At 45.0% G+C, this 15,538-nt stretch overlaps 1 protein-coding gene across 1 annotated transcript in view; it reads right to left on the bottom strand.

The window, feature by feature from the left end:
- TRAPPC9 (trafficking protein particle complex subunit 9) overlaps positions 1–15,538 on the bottom strand; it is a 730,305-nt gene that overhangs the window by 628,901 nt on the left and 85,866 nt on the right. Inside the window, exon 8 of the mRNA XM_012461180.2 lies at positions 6,145–6,361. Coding sequence (XP_012316603.2) covers positions 6,145–6,361 — 217 coding nt within the window. The remainder of the gene's footprint in view (positions 1–6,144; positions 6,362–15,538) is intronic.

The following is a 15,538-nucleotide window of genomic DNA, read 5'->3' on the forward strand; positions in this document are numbered from 1 at the left end:
GATTACAGGTGTCAGCCACTGCGGCTGGCCGCTCTTAGCGTTTTGTTGTTGTTGTTGTTGTTTGTGGGGGACAGTCTCGCTCTATTGCCAGGCACCAGGCTGGAGTGTAGTGGCGCGATCTCAGCTCACTGCAACCTCTGTCTCCCAGGTTCAAGCAGTTCTCCTGCCTCAGCCTCCCGAGTAGCTGGGACTACAGGTGCACCACTACGCCCAGCTAATTTTTGTATTTTTTAGTAGAGACAGGGTTTCACCATGTTGGCCAGGATGATCTCGATCTCCTGACCTCCTGATCTGCCCACCTCGGCCTCCCAAAGTGCTGGAATTACAGGTGTGAGCCACCGTGCCCAGCCCACTCTTAGCCTTTGAAAATGAAAATCCTACAAGTTTTAGGGCTTATCCAGTTATTTTATCCAAAATTAAACTGTTGCTAGGGCAGGCCCCTCCCTGGCCCTCATCCACAACCAAAGGCCAGGAAGGGGACTGCCCTAGAAACACACACTCCTTGTGGTGGGGGGAGCCCAGGGGAGGGACAGGCCTTGCAAACCCCTTTCACACTACCCTCAGGGGATGCTATGGGAGGCTCGCTAGACCTGACCGAGGATCTCATTTGACTAACAGCCACAAACACTTCCTAAGCACCGTCCAAAGCTCCTCACAGGACTGACCAATCCAATCCTTACAACCTCCACCAGTAAACTAGTGTAAACTAGTGTCCCACTTACAGATGAGAAAGTGGGCACACAGGACTCAGGGACACGGCCAGGGTCACACAGCCGGTCAATAATGGGGTCCTGCGCTCTCACCAGCTGTGTGACCTCAGAAGTAACACTGCACCTTGCCCACCCTGGTCCCTCACGTGGCACCTGGAACGCACGGTCTCTACTCACCAAGCTGTGAGAACTGAGGTTACACATGTGAAACTGCTTACCATGAGACTACAGCTAGCCTTGGCGTGGATGAGAAAGAGACGCCCGTAGGCAAACGCAGCCTGCAGGCACAAAGCTTAACAAGGCACGCCCACAAAATCCCTGTGGGAGACAACAGCGCCCCTTCAGCATCCCTTAGTCTGAATGCACCCAGCCCTGAGCCACAGATGGCTGGCAAGCACGGCCCAGCACCCCGCACAGGCCGCAACTGTACAGCAACCCTGCCCAGCACAGCAGCTGCTCCAGCTATGTCACCTAAAATACCAGGAAATAGCAAAGAAAACGTGAACAATCACCTTTTTTCTGTGAACAATTAACTTTCTGTGACATCTACTAAGTACCATTTTTTTTAACTTTCATTTTAAGTTCAGTGGAACAAGCAAAGGTTTGTTACGCTGGTAAACTTGTGTTGTAGGGGTCTGTTGTACAGATTATTTTGTGACCCAGGTATTAAGCTCAGTACCCATTAGTTATTTTTCCTGATCGTCTCCCTCCTTCTACCCTCTACCCTCATCATTTAGCTCCCACTTATCAGTGAGAATACGCAGTACTTGCTTCTCTGTTCCTGTGTTAGTTTGGCTAAGGATAATGGCCTCCAGCTCCATCCATGTCCCTACAAAGAACATGATCTCATTCTTTTTTATGGCTGCATAGTATTCCATGGTGTTATATGTACCACATTTTCTTTATCCAGTCTATCACTGATGAGCATTTAGGTTCATTCCATGCCTTTGCTATTGTGAATAGTGCTGCAGTGAACATACATGTGCATGTCTTTATAACAGAATGATTTAATGAAATGTAAATTGTTCTATTATAAAATTTTTAATAAATAAAAAAATAGCCCTAAAATAATAGTAAATATTTTTATTTATTACAAAATTTTATACTATAAAGGTATAGTACTAAAAATAGTGTGGTAATGGTGAAAGAACAGATAAATAGGTCAATGGAGCAGAAGAGACAGCCCAGAAATAGAACCTCATAACTAAGTCAACTGGTCTTTGACAAAGCAGCAAAGGCAATCAATGGAGCAAAGACAGTCTTTTCAATAAATGGTGCTGAAATAAGGGGACATCTACAAGCAAAAAAAACGTCCACACACAGACCTTATACTCTTCACAAAAATTAGCTCAAAACAGATCAAAAATCCAAATGAAGAATGAGAAAAATACAAACCTCCCAGAAGTTAACACAAGAAAATCTAGGTGACCTTAGGTATACTAATGACTGTTTAGATATAACACCCAAGGTATAATCCATGAAAGAAAGAATTGATAAGCTAGACTTCATTAAAATTTATAACTTCTGCTCTGCAAAAGACATATCAAGAGAATGAGAAAACATGACAGAGACTGGGAGAAAATATTTGCAAAAGAAAACTGATAAAGGACTGTCATCTGAATCATATAAAAAACTCTTAACATCAACAGCAAAGAAATAAACAACCCAATTAAAAAGGGGGCAAGAGATCTGAACAGACACTTCACCAAAGAAGATATCCAGATGGCAAATAAGCATAAGAAAAAATGCTCAACATCATATGCCATCAGCGAATTGCATAGTAAAGCAATGAGATACCTATAAGAATGGCCAAAATCTAAAACACTGACAGCTCCAAATGCTGACAAGGATGTGGAGCAACAGGAGCTCTCATTCATTGCTGATGGGATGCAAAATGGTATGGCCACTGTGGAAGACAGTTTGGCAGGTTCTTAGAAAACTAAACATATTTTTACCGTATCATCCAGGAACCATGCTCCTTGATATTTACCCAAATGAGTTGAAAACTTATATCCATACAAAAACTTGCATACAAATGTTTATGGCTGCTTTACAATTGCCAAAATTTGCAAGCAACCAAGTTGTCAACCAAGATTCAATAGATGAATGTATAAATAACTGTGACATATTCTGATAGTAGAATATTATTCAGCACTATAAAGAAATGAGCTATCAAGCCATGAAAAGACATGAAGGAAACTTAAATGCATATTACTAAGAGAAAGAAGCCAATTTGAAAAGGCTACATATCGTGTGATTCCAACTATATGACATTCTGGGAAAAGCAAAACTATGGAGACAGTAAAACGGTCAGTGGTTGCCAGAAGGTAATAGGGAGGGAAGGATGAGGAGACAGAGCACAAAGGATTTTCAGGGCAGGGAAACTTCTCTGTATGATATCATAATCATGGATACTCGTCAGGACACATTTGTCAAATCACACAGAACGTACAATACCAAAAGTGAACCTTAATGTAAACTATGAACTTTGGGTGATGATGGTGTGTCAACATAGGTTCATCAATTGCAACAAATGTACTACCCTGGTATGGGGTATTGACAGTGGGGAAGTCTGTGGGTCTGCAGGGCAGGAGGTAAATGGGTCATCAGCCTCAATTCACACAACCTCATGGTCCATCTAAAGGTGCCAGTCATGAAACAAGGGCTTGGGAGACAGGTTCCATCCCATCCCTCTGGGGAACACAGAAGAAATAGAAATTAGAGAAAGGGAGGGCAGGTGACAGGGTAGGTGCAGAAAAAGTGTCATATACCTCGCCTCAGAGCACACCTTATCCATCTTTGTGCATGACCTCGCCAGGTCTCCTCTATTCTGTACCTGTCATGGTTTTGGGGGTTTCTTTAGTTAAACAGGGGGCTTGACACCTGTCTGTGCTGGATGTGCTGGTGATTGGACTCATACTGTTAGTGGAGTTCATTTTGAACCTGGATTTTGTCCTTTGCTTTCGTCTTAGCCGTTGGTGATGATACTGAGTGCAAGAGGTCAAGAGCGGAGTTCGGGACCCTCTCCAGCAGGCCTTCTATTCTGCAGGGATGTCCTGGTTCTTGCTTTGTGCTGGACACCATGCCACATGTTGAGGGTGAACACTCAAAGTCCCAAACTCCCTGTCATATCTCAGCCATCTCACCCTAGCAGACAGCATGATAGGCTTGTTTCACTGGCCTGGAGTGTCATCAGCACTCCGCCTCACCCTGTGGCTCCAGAGAGGCAGGATATCTTAGGCTCTAAAGACAAAAACCCTCAAAAATTGGGGATTCATATGGGGATCTTGATGGGACTTGGGGGATTTTCAACCCTGAATACATCTGCTTGCACGCAGGGCCTCAGCTCTTCCTAGCATAGCTTCAGGCCAGACCACAGCAGTCCAGAGCAGAAGTGTCCTCCCCACATTGCAAAAGCGCCCCCCAGGTCTAGTTCTCTTCCCTGGAGAGAAATAAGAGGCTAAAGTGCTGCGTGCGCTCCATCCCATCTCCCTTCACTCGCCTTCACTCCCTGCCTGAAAGACTCTCCTCCGCCTACACTACTCACTTAGTCTGTGTTTTATCTTCCAAACCCCAGTGCCCTCCTTTTAAATGAGGCAAGAGGATCACTTCAGCCCAAGAGCTTGAGGCCAGCCTGAGCAACATAACAAAACCTCATCTCTAATAAACAAAAATGAATAAATGCTTTCAGATATCACAGTGTTCTCAGCCAGGGATTTCACAAAGTATTGCTGCCATGCCAAATCTGGCCACCATATCCTAATGTAAACAGTTTCATGGTTTACACACTGCCCATGGCTGTTTTCACACCCCAACAGCAGGGCTGGGTCATTTCCACAGAGACTGTGAGGCCCATGAAGCCTAAAATACTTACTCTCTGGCCCTTTACAGAGAAAGTTTGCTGACCCCTGCTCACAGCTAATCAGAATGCATCCTGAGAATCTGATTGGAGATTCTATCAGATCTAAGTGTTGCCTTGGGAAGATGGCTGAACAGTAAGAAGTCTGGGGAGTGTGACTTACGAGGCTGGTCACAGCGACATTAGACATGTAAGTTAGAAGCAGCTCTGGAAGGACCTGAGAGCTCTGTGCAGACAGCGGGAAGCTGTCGTATGTGAGAGGCAGCTGTCTACTTCCACTGGACAGGGCAGACCTCCTTTGCCATCGCATGACTCACCCAACATACCACTTGGCATGGGGGCAGAAGTCTAACTAATTACCTGTTGAATCAATGTACCAAAAAGTCCAGTAGACTTGTCTTCAGATATTCCAGCAGGTGAAAGTAAGGAGAAACATAATTTTTAAATCCATGTTGGGGAGAGCCCTAACAATCATAATTATCCAAAAGTAGAACTGGATTCATCATGAAGCCATGAGCACCTCCCGTCAGCAGAGGCCAGTGAAACTGATGGACACGACCACATAAAAAAGATGCTGAAGAATCTATTTTTGCCCTGGTAGGAAATTAACCTAGATGACATCTCAGTTCTTTCCCTATCTAGAAGCCTATGCCTTCAATAACTCTAGGCTTGAAAAAAAAGTGCCGTATGTTTCGTATCTAAAAGCAACCCCTCAAACATGTTTTTGTTGTTTGTTTGTTTTTGGTTTTTTGAGATAAGGTCTCTCTCTGTCGCCCAGAATGGAGTGCAGTGGCACAATCCCAGCTCACTGCAACCTCCTCCTCCCAGGTTCAAGCAATTCTCGTGCCTCAGTATCCCAAGTAGCTGGGACTACAGGCGCGTACTACCACGCCCAGCTAATTTTCATATTTTTTGGTAGATACAGGGTTTCACCATGTTGCCCAGGCTGGTCATGAATTCCTGACCTCAAGTGATCCACCTGCCTTGTCCTTCCAAACTTTTGGGGATTACAGGAGTGAGGTACCTCGCCTGGCCCCCAAAAATATTTTTTCTCCTCCTAATTAGACTTTGCCTAATACATTTGCCTCTTACATATAAGGGTAAGAGCATTACCCTTATACATATTTGTTATTAGATTTATAGCATTATTTTTAATATGTATTGCCCTGCATTAATATTTCAGAGTAAGAATTTACTTAGCATAGCTGGGGTATACACATATACCCAAGTATATTTATTCCTGCTTCATTGATTTGTGCTAACCTAACTAAATATCCTAAGTAAAATTCATTAGGTATTTCCAGTATTTGATTGATGATGACATACCACGCCAATGAACTCAGAGACGATTTCTAACTCCCCCTGATAAAGATTCAAAAATCTGAACCCCAAAGCAAAGTACAAGCACATTTTCTTATCACCTGATGATAGGTACCCAACTACCAGGCAGGGATTTAGTCATCCTTGAGCCACCAGCACCAGTCACAATGTCTGCCATGCAGAGCAGGGGCCTAAACGGCATGTGATCAGCCGACAGAAAGCAACACCTCAGCGCCGGCAAGGGGACTCCAGTACCTCTGCTGAAGTCTTTTGGATCCAGCGACAGACTGTAGCCGGGGAGCGTTTCCAGGAGGAGTTTGTAGCAAGCCCTCCACCCAGGCTCCGCGATGCTCGGGGCCACGCACTGCATGGCGGCCACGCGCTTGAAGAACGCAGACTTGCGATGGAAGCCGATCAGCTCATAGAGCTCAGAGAGGATGCTGTAGCGCTGAATTTTCTCTTCCTCAGAAAGCTGAAGCACAGAGAGAAAGTAAAAAAGCTTTTGAAAGAAACTTGTAAGTAAAAAAAGAAACACAGGTTAAAAACGTTTCTTCATGAAACAAAGACCTGAGGAGACATTGAGGAGAGGGAAAGCCTGGTGAGCAGCACTGGGCACAGGCCCAGGACAGCACCAGGGAGCTCGAGACCTTCCCAGCCCTCGCTGCAGATGCACCAGTCCTCCTGCTAACACAGCTCAGATTCTCTGCTATAAAGGTACTTGCTACAAATCACATGAGACCTCTACTTTAAGTTCCTGAACAGAAAAAAAAGAAAAGGAACAAGAGTTCATCTAGACGACAGGATTCTAACAAGGTCTTTCATCAAACACAAAAATTCTTAAAACACAAGAATACACAGAACCATGTAACTGGGTAACGAATTGTTTACGGTAACACCACTGAAATTAGACTTAAGACTTCATAGTTTACAAAAAGTTTTCTTTCATCTGAGACCCAACTGAATCCTCCCAACAACCTGTAGTGTAGCAATCTTCTGTTTCTGCTTTTTTTTTTTTTTTTTTGACAGAGTCTCACTCTGTCGCCCAGGCTGGGTGTGGTGGTGTAATCTTGGCTCACTGCAACTTCTACTCCCCCAGGTTCAGGCAATTCTCCTGCCTCATCCTCCTGTGTAGCTGAGATTACAGGTACCCACCCGCATGATTGGCTAATTTTTGTATTTTCAGTAGAGATGGGATTTCTCCATGTTGGCCAGGCTGGTCTCAAATTCCTCACCTCAGGTGATCCGCCCACCTTGACCTCCCAAAGTGCTGGGATTACAGGTGTGAGCCACCACACCCAGATGACAACTTCTGTTTCTTCAGCACCTACTGTATGGCAGCAGACTTAATGTACCTGATTTACTCAATACAACCATCTGTGAGCTGACAAATAAGGACATTAACAGCTCAGGGACACATTAATCACCTGTGGAAAATCACACAACCAAGAAGCATCAGGGACAAGACCTGACTCTGGGCCTGGGCTCTGCCCACTGCACAGCTGCCCTCAGAGAAGAAGGCAGGCAGAGCCCACTCTGCTACTCCAGGAGTGCTGCTCAAGGAAGCGCTTCTCTCTCTCCTCTGCCCTGGATTATGACTGTTTCCCTGATGTTTCTGTGAGTAGAGAGCCTTAGCTTGAATACCCTTGCAACTTGGGCCTCTAAACCCCCCTTCCATCCCCTTTCAATTGCACTCACTGCCGTGGCCTCACTGGGGCCCTCGTCAGCCGTCATCTGGAAGACAAATCAGCATCATCTTCCCACCACCTCTCCACCTTCCTTCACCTATCCAAACACCCCTGCCAGACTCGGGTTCCTGAGACATGGCTCAGAGCCCATCACCCCAGCCATGGTTTGAATGTGCCTCCCCGAAATTCACACGTCGAAAGCCTAGCCCCCAAGGTGATGGTATTAAGATGTGGGGACTTTGAAAAGTCATTGGGTCAGGAGGTGAAGCCCTCACGAATGGAATTAGTATTCTTATAAGAAGAGACCCTGAAGAGCTAGCTCACCTCTTCCACCATGTGAGAACACAGAGAAAAGATAGCAGTCTATGAACAAGTGGGCCCTCCCCAGACACCAAACCTGCTGGCACCTGGATCACGGACTTCCAGCCTCTAGAACTGTGTGCAATCAATTTCTATGGTTTACAAGCCACCCGGTCTGTGGTTTTGTTACAGCAGCCTCACCAAACTCAATCTCCATCTTGAAACCACTAGGGACCCCTTCAGGCCGTAAAATGGAGCTCAAGTGCCTTCACAGGCATGCCAGGTCCTCCGCAGTTAGCTCCAGCCTGCTCTGGGAACTCGAGGTCCCACCGCCTACCTATCACCTCACCCAACTGAACAACTTTAACTCATTTGTTTCTCATTCTGTCAACGCATATTCCCTGAATGCCTACTCTGTGCCAGCCACTCTTGTGGTGGGAGATACAGCAGTGAACACAACAGGCTAAGACCCTGACCCGGAGGGCCTCCGTGCTAATGACGGGCTAGTACCCTGGCTTAGAATCAGTGGGGAAGATGACAATAAATCAATGAACAACAAAATAAAATAACTGCTCTAAGTCCAATGAAATACAATTTGACATGGAATCACGGGTGGCAGCTTGTGAGGTGAACTGCACCAGGTGACGCCGCCAGGACACACAGGTTCTCTGCTCCTGCACTCCGTCCACTTCCACGTCTGACTCTCCCTTCGGAGGCTCAGTTCCAATACCACGCTCTCCAAGAAGCTCATCCTCATGCCCTTCAGCTTCCCTAAATTCTCCTAACCATGCTGGACTCCTTAATGCCCCTTCTCTGTGTCCCTCATACTATTTATGTATGCATCGCGTCTCTGCACCCCTACATTCCCTAAGTGAAAGGTCATTTCACATTCACCCCAATGAAGTGTGAGAATCACCACTGCTCTATCTGCTCACCAGCATATGATAATATCAGTCTTTTTTATTTTAGACGTTCTGGTGGCTTTAACTTCCATTTCCCTGAAAACTAATGATGTTGAACCTTTTTCATATGATTACCGGCCACTGGTATATCTTCCTTTGTGAAGTGCTTGTTCAAATCTTCTGACAGTTTTTAAAATTAGGTCGTCTGTTTTATTATTGAGTCGTAGGAGTTCTGTATATATTCTGAATGCAAGTCCTTAGTTAAATATGTTTTGTAAATATTTCCTCCCAGTCTGTTGCCAATTTATTTTCCTAAGGGAGTCTTAATAAGCGAAAGCATTTCATTGTGCCGTAGCGCAATTTATCAGTTTTTTTCTTCTACAGTTAGTACCTTCTACGTTCTAATCTAAGAAAAACCTTTGCCTGAGGTCACAAAGATATTCTAAGTTTTCATCTGGAAGTTGCTGTCTAGGTCTATGGTCCATGAATATTCAAATTTGAGTAGGACACGGCCTCTCCCTTTCCAGGAGTGTGCAGTACAGCACTGGAAAGAGACCCCAATGCAGGTGGAGAGCAGCCAGGGAGGGGTGGAGGAGGCCTGTAAAAAAGAAGCGAGAGTTGGCCAAGGCACGGTGGCTCACGCCTGTAACCCCAGCACTTTGGGAGGCCAACGCGGGCAGATCACCAGAGGTCAGGAGTTTGAGACCAGACTGACCAACATGGAGAAATCCCATCTCTACTAAAAAATACAAAATTAGCCCGGCATGGCGGCACACGCCTGTAGTCCCAGCTACTCAGGAGGTTGAGGTAGGAAAATCACTTGAACCTGGGAGGTGGAGGTTGTGGTGAGCCAAGATCGCGCCATTGCACTCTAGCCTGAGTGACAAGAGCGAGACTCTGTCTCAAAAAAAAAAAAAAAAGAAGAAGAAGAAGAGGCGGGGGTACTTAATGCCTTTATCACAAACCTGGAAATGCCCAGACCTTCAGCTGCACCCACTGTGTGCCAAAAAGGATAAAAGATGTTGGGGCAGAGAAGACAAATAGTGATTTTAACCAGAGCCCTTAAAGAGGCCACCCACTAAAATAAAGGTGACATCCAGGGAAGGTCGCATCATTGATTCTTTCATGGAACCTATCCAAGATGAAAGGTTGTAATACTATGATCAGTAATACATTATTTCATTCCTCTTACCATTTCGGCGTAATAAGAAATCAAATGATAAACACTATATTGCAAATGGAATTGACATCATTTCAAAGCTCCAAAACGGATCCTTAATGGGAGAAGCTTGGGCGCAACTGCTTTTGGGCACTAGGCAGACACTTTTGACTAAGAAGCCGCAAGCCCAGGGAGCCTCGGGACAGAGCCGTGTTAGGTCGACACAGGCACGAGGAGCTGGGGGGTACAGAACAGTCCCAGGCAAAATGCCAGGCCAAGGTCCTCACAAAATCTTGAAACGAGATGAAATCCCCAAACTCATTTCCAACCTGCTGCTCTTTCAGGGAATATTAATCAGCACGTCTTTGTTCTAATTTTTCAACAGGCTGCACAGTCACGAAGTCCAAGTTCAGGACCCAGATGTTTATGTGAGGTTCCAACGGAAGTGGCTCAAAGACTACTCAAGACAAGTAGCCTTACTCACAAGACAGACTCTGGGGGATCCAAATACTAATTCACTACTCCATTTCCAAGTAGAAAGTAAGTTCAGATCTTCTTTCTTCTGCTAATAAGAAATAGAGTGGTAACATCAGTGGGAAACTCCAGATGCAGGACTGGTCTCAGGCAGGATGGTAAAGAGAGGAATACAGACTGGACCTGTGAAGTCCTGAGTTCCAGGGCCACACCTGCATATCCCCAAGAAACAGGGATCATCAAATCTAATTATGATTGTTGAAAAGACTAAATGAAAAAATGCAAACACTGAACATAAACCTAAAACTCTCAGTGAGTGTTCAAGAAACAGAAATATCACTGTTAGTTAATGCCTTTGAAATCACAGGTTCTAACCCCAAGTTAACCAGCCAGAGAAGCTCTAGAAAATGCTTTCACCCTCATCAGCCTTCTCAAACATGGGTACTTGCAGCGATCGGAAGAACAAGGCAGTGACAGATGCTTGGGGGCAGCCTGGTGGCAGCACTCAAGTGATGACCGTGGGAGAGTGCAGGACGGGGAGCAGCAGGCACCACACATTCCCAGGTATGGGAAACACACTCTGCTTCTCTAGCCAGCTATTTCCGGCCGTAATTACATGGAGAGAAAATATATCTTCAAAATTACACAAACTTTCCATATGTCTATCATAAGTCCGGAAAAAACATAACTTGCTTTCTTACATCCCGGAGAAGGGGTAATGAGGTAAGCACCAAGGATTTTTCTTTAAAAAGCAGCTGCCTAAAGTAATTGGATCCATTTTCAGTTTTAATCATTCAAAGGTAAGAAGGAAAATAAAAACTTAAATAAGACCTGGTCCCACAAAAGTTCATGAAGTAGTAGAGGAGACAGGCCCATAAAGAATCACAGTGTTGGGGCCAGGCGCAGTGGCTCATGCCTGTAATCTCAGCACTTTGGGAGACTCAGGCAGGCAGATTACCTGAGGTCAGGAGTTTAAGACCAGCCTGGCCAACATAGTGAAACCCCATCTCTACTGAAAACACAAAAATTAGCCAGGCATGATGGTGGGTGCCTATAGTTCCAGCCTATAGTTCCACTGGGAGGCTGAGGCAGGAGAATCACTTGAATCCAGGAGGTGGAAGTTGCAGTGAGCTGAGATCATGCCACTGTGCTCCAGCCTGGGTAACAGACCGAGGCTCCATCTCAAAAAACAAAAACAAACAAACAAAAAAAAATAATCCCAGTGTTGAGAAGAAGGTGGACAGGACACGGCTGAAACAGAGATGCTGTGCCCTACGCCTTGGACAGGTACCTGGGAGGACTACCAGGTATATCTACCACATGCTGGAAGAAGGACATTTTGTAAACAGTTAGTGCTCCTGGTAAGCGCACCGGCCAAAAGAGGTGGCCAAGCAAAGTCCACACTTGACCCCTAATCACCCCAGTTTCAGCCTTTGATTCATGCTTGGACAACCTTAAAAACCCACTACTTTGCCTTCCAGAAATACTGCCTACTTTTACCATCTTTGGGTTAAGTGAGCGAGCGAGTTCATGTGTACTTTGATGATGACTTCAACTCTGACTACAGCTTTTCTCATTCATCTTTCCATACTAGAGTTCTGAATTTCTTTCTTTTCTTTTTTTGAGATGGAGTTTCACTCTTCTTGCCCAGGCTGGAGTGCAGTGGCATGATCTTGGCTCACTGCAACCTCCGCCTCCCAGATTCAAGCGATTCTCCTGACTCAGCCTTCTCAGTAGTGGGATTACAGGTGCCTGACACTACATCGGGCTAATTTTTTATTTTTAGTAGAGATGGGGTTTTGCCATGTTGGCCAGGCTGGTCTCAAACTCCTGACCTCAGGTGATCCGCCCACCTCAGCCTCCCAAGGATTACAGGCATGAGCCACCAGGCCCAGCCGAGTTCTCCATAAAATCTAGTCCCTCCAATGACATCTTATGGAGCCTGAGATGAAAAGCCAACTAAATAAAACCATACACAGCTAGAAGGTCACCCACCCCCATCACCGCTTTCCTAAAAACTCCTCTCCTGCCTGTCTGAAATAGACTAATGCCTTCTGCACTATGCTCACAAAACACTGCAGATCTGTCTCTTCAAGCAGAAATGAGATCTCTACAGGAGGAGACCATTAGTATTCTCCTCTGAATTCCTAGCACATCGTGGTGGCAATAGATATGATTGTCATTATAGTTTATTTCCTTTAAAAATACTTTGGGCCAGCCTGGTCAACATGGTGAAGCCCCATCTCTACTAAAAATACAAAAATTAGCTGGACACAGTGGTGCACACCTACAATCCCAACTACGTGAGAAGTTGAGGCAGGAGAATTGCTTGAACCTGGGAGGCGGAGGTTGCAGTGAGCCGAGATCGCACCACTGCACTCCACCCTGGGTGACAGAGCAAGACTCTGTCTCAAAAAAAAAACAAAAAAATACTTTGGGATATTTAAATGAGACTTTGGGAGACAGCCTAAGGTAGTATGTTTGGGTGTAACATCTTGATCCAGAGTTTCTGTGAGCCTTTTTCATATTTTCTGTTCACTGATTCATTCAGAACGTAGCTTTCTCACTCCAGAAGGACTTACATTTTTCTGCCAGGAGTTTGTGGTCACTCTTATGCCAGGACAAGTTTAAACTAAACCCTCTTTGGACTGGTTTTGTTTCCTTCTGTGATGGTTAATACTGAGTGTCAACTTGATTGGATTGAAAGATGCAAAGTACTGATCCTGGGTGTGTCTGTAAGGGTGTCACCAAAGGAGATTAACATTTGAGTCAGCGGGCTGGGAGAGGCAGACCCACCCTTAAGCTGCTGCCAGTGCAGCTAGAATATAAAGCAGGCAGAAAACTGTGAAAAGACCAGACTGGCCTAGCCTCCCAGCCTACGTCTTTCTCCTGTAGTAGATGCTTCCTGCCCTCAAACATCGGACTCCAAGTTCTTCAGTTGTGGGACTCGGACTGGCTCTCCTTACTCTTCAGCTTGCAGACAGCCTATTGTGGAACCTTGTAATCATGTGAGTTAACACTTAATAAACTCCCTCACATGTATATATCTGTAAATAGATATAGATATATCTCTATCAGTTCTGTCCCTCTAGAGAACCCTGACTAATACACCTTCCAACAAGATCAAGGGTCTTCTTATATTCTTACCCTAAGAACTGAGGTGTTTTTCTGTTTCATTCTTTGACTAAACATGTGTCGTCCAGGGGATCTCGGTTTTACCCATGGGTCTGCCATCCAACTCCCAGGTCTGGGCAGGTCTAAGGTTGATTTCCTATTCCTCCTATGTGAGCACTGAAAACTGCTACCATGGATGGGCAGGGAATTCTCTGGCTTTCAAGGCCCACTGACTTTCAGAATTCCTACTTTTCGGAAAATGATTTCCTTTTTCCTTTCTTAACTATGGGCTATGCATTTTGAAAGATGTTGGGTATGCGGATAGGGGGATTTTTATCTCTTAATCAGCAATTTTAAGGAACTTGTGCTGAGAGTTTTTGGACCATTATATTGCCAAAACAAAAATCACTATTTTCCAAACTTAAGTATGATTTGAAATCTTTCTTTTCTTTCTTTTTAACTATTAACAGACTTTTTTTTAATTAAAAAACTTTGCTCAGTCCGTGAGTCCCAGCCTGGAGTCTAGGGCCACAGGGCCTGCCAGGTACTGGCTTTTACCAGGCAGCCTGGTGCTGGGGTCCGAGGCAGGCCTGGCACTCACGTTGCTCTCCTTTCCCTCGTGAGGGTCATCTCCCTCCACACTGTGCTGCCTGGGGCCAGAGGAGGCTGACTCCGGGGGTGCGGGGTTGTCCTTCCCATCCTCTTCCATGCACCTTTTCTCATTTATGTGCTACACCTGGATGTAGCTGTGGTCTCCTGCCTGGTTTCCTAGCTCTTGCGAAGGTGTGTGTGTGGATGGCTGTCAGGCTGGTGTTTCTTCAGGTGGACAAGTGCTGAAAGGTCCTATTCTGCCATCGTGCTCACATCACCCCCGACCAAGAGAATAATATCAGCCCCAAATCTTCACAGTATACATTACACATTTAAGGTGAAGCAAACATACAGGAAAGAAATGCTGGGATAAATCACTTGTCCCCATATAGCGTTTACTTTATAAAGAAGTTTATTGCAATTAAATTTGCATAAAAAGAAAAAAAATTAAGCCACCAACTAGAGCAGATCCTTGAAGGGACATACAAAATTAAGAAAGGGTTGAAGCCAAAAAACGAGAGGACACTCTATAAGCTTAACAAAATTCATATCTGTGGATGAAATTACCGATTCCTAGAACACCCAATCTAAACATAACAGAAACATAAGATGCCTTTCTTATTAGGAAATGGCCAAGATAAAAAATAATCATTTAAAACAAAAAGAAACCCTAAAATTCTAAATTTTGGCTGCCGACTAAATTTGTCTCCTTCCTGGAAAAAAGGAAGCTGTGTTGGTTCTTTACTGTAGGTATGTCGTGTTCATGGATTGGAAGACAATATTGTTAAGATGGCAAAACACCTCAAAGTGATCTATAGACTCAATGCAATTCCTATCAAAATCCTAGCTAGCTTTGCTGGAGAAATTGACAAGCTTATGCCAAAATTCACACGGAAGTACAAGGGACCCAGCATAGCCAGAATGATCTTTAAAAAGAACAAAGTTGGAGGAAACACACTTCCCAACTTCAAAACTTACTACAAAACTATAGTAATCAAGACAGTGTGGTACTGGGATAAGTACAGACACGTAGATCAATTGAATAGAATTAAGAGTTCAGAAAAAAATAAGTACGGTCAACTAATTTTTCACAAGAGTGTCAATGGGGAAATAAATGTCTTTACAACAAATGCTGCTGGGACAACTGGATAATTATATACAAAAGAATAAAGTTAGGCCAGGCGTGGTGGCTCACCCCTGTAATCCCAGCACTTTGGGAGGCAGGGTAGGTGGATCGCCTGAGGTCAGGAGTTGAAGACCAGCCTGGCCAACACAGTAAAACCCCATCTCTACTAAACACAGGAAAAATCAGCCAGGCATGGTGGCAGGTGCCTGTAATCCCAGCTATTCAGGAGACTGAGGCGGGAGAATCACTTGAACCCAGGAGGCAGAGGCTGCAGTGAGCTGAGAGCCCACCACTGCCC

Source organism: Aotus nancymaae, unplaced genomic scaffold (genome assembly GCF_030222135.1).
Source record: "Aotus nancymaae isolate 86718 unplaced genomic scaffold, 86718_ANA_hifiasm-v0.15.2.pri h1tg000036l, whole genome shotgun sequence".
NCBI classification, from domain to species: domain Eukaryota; kingdom Metazoa; phylum Chordata; class Mammalia; order Primates; family Aotidae; genus Aotus; species Aotus nancymaae.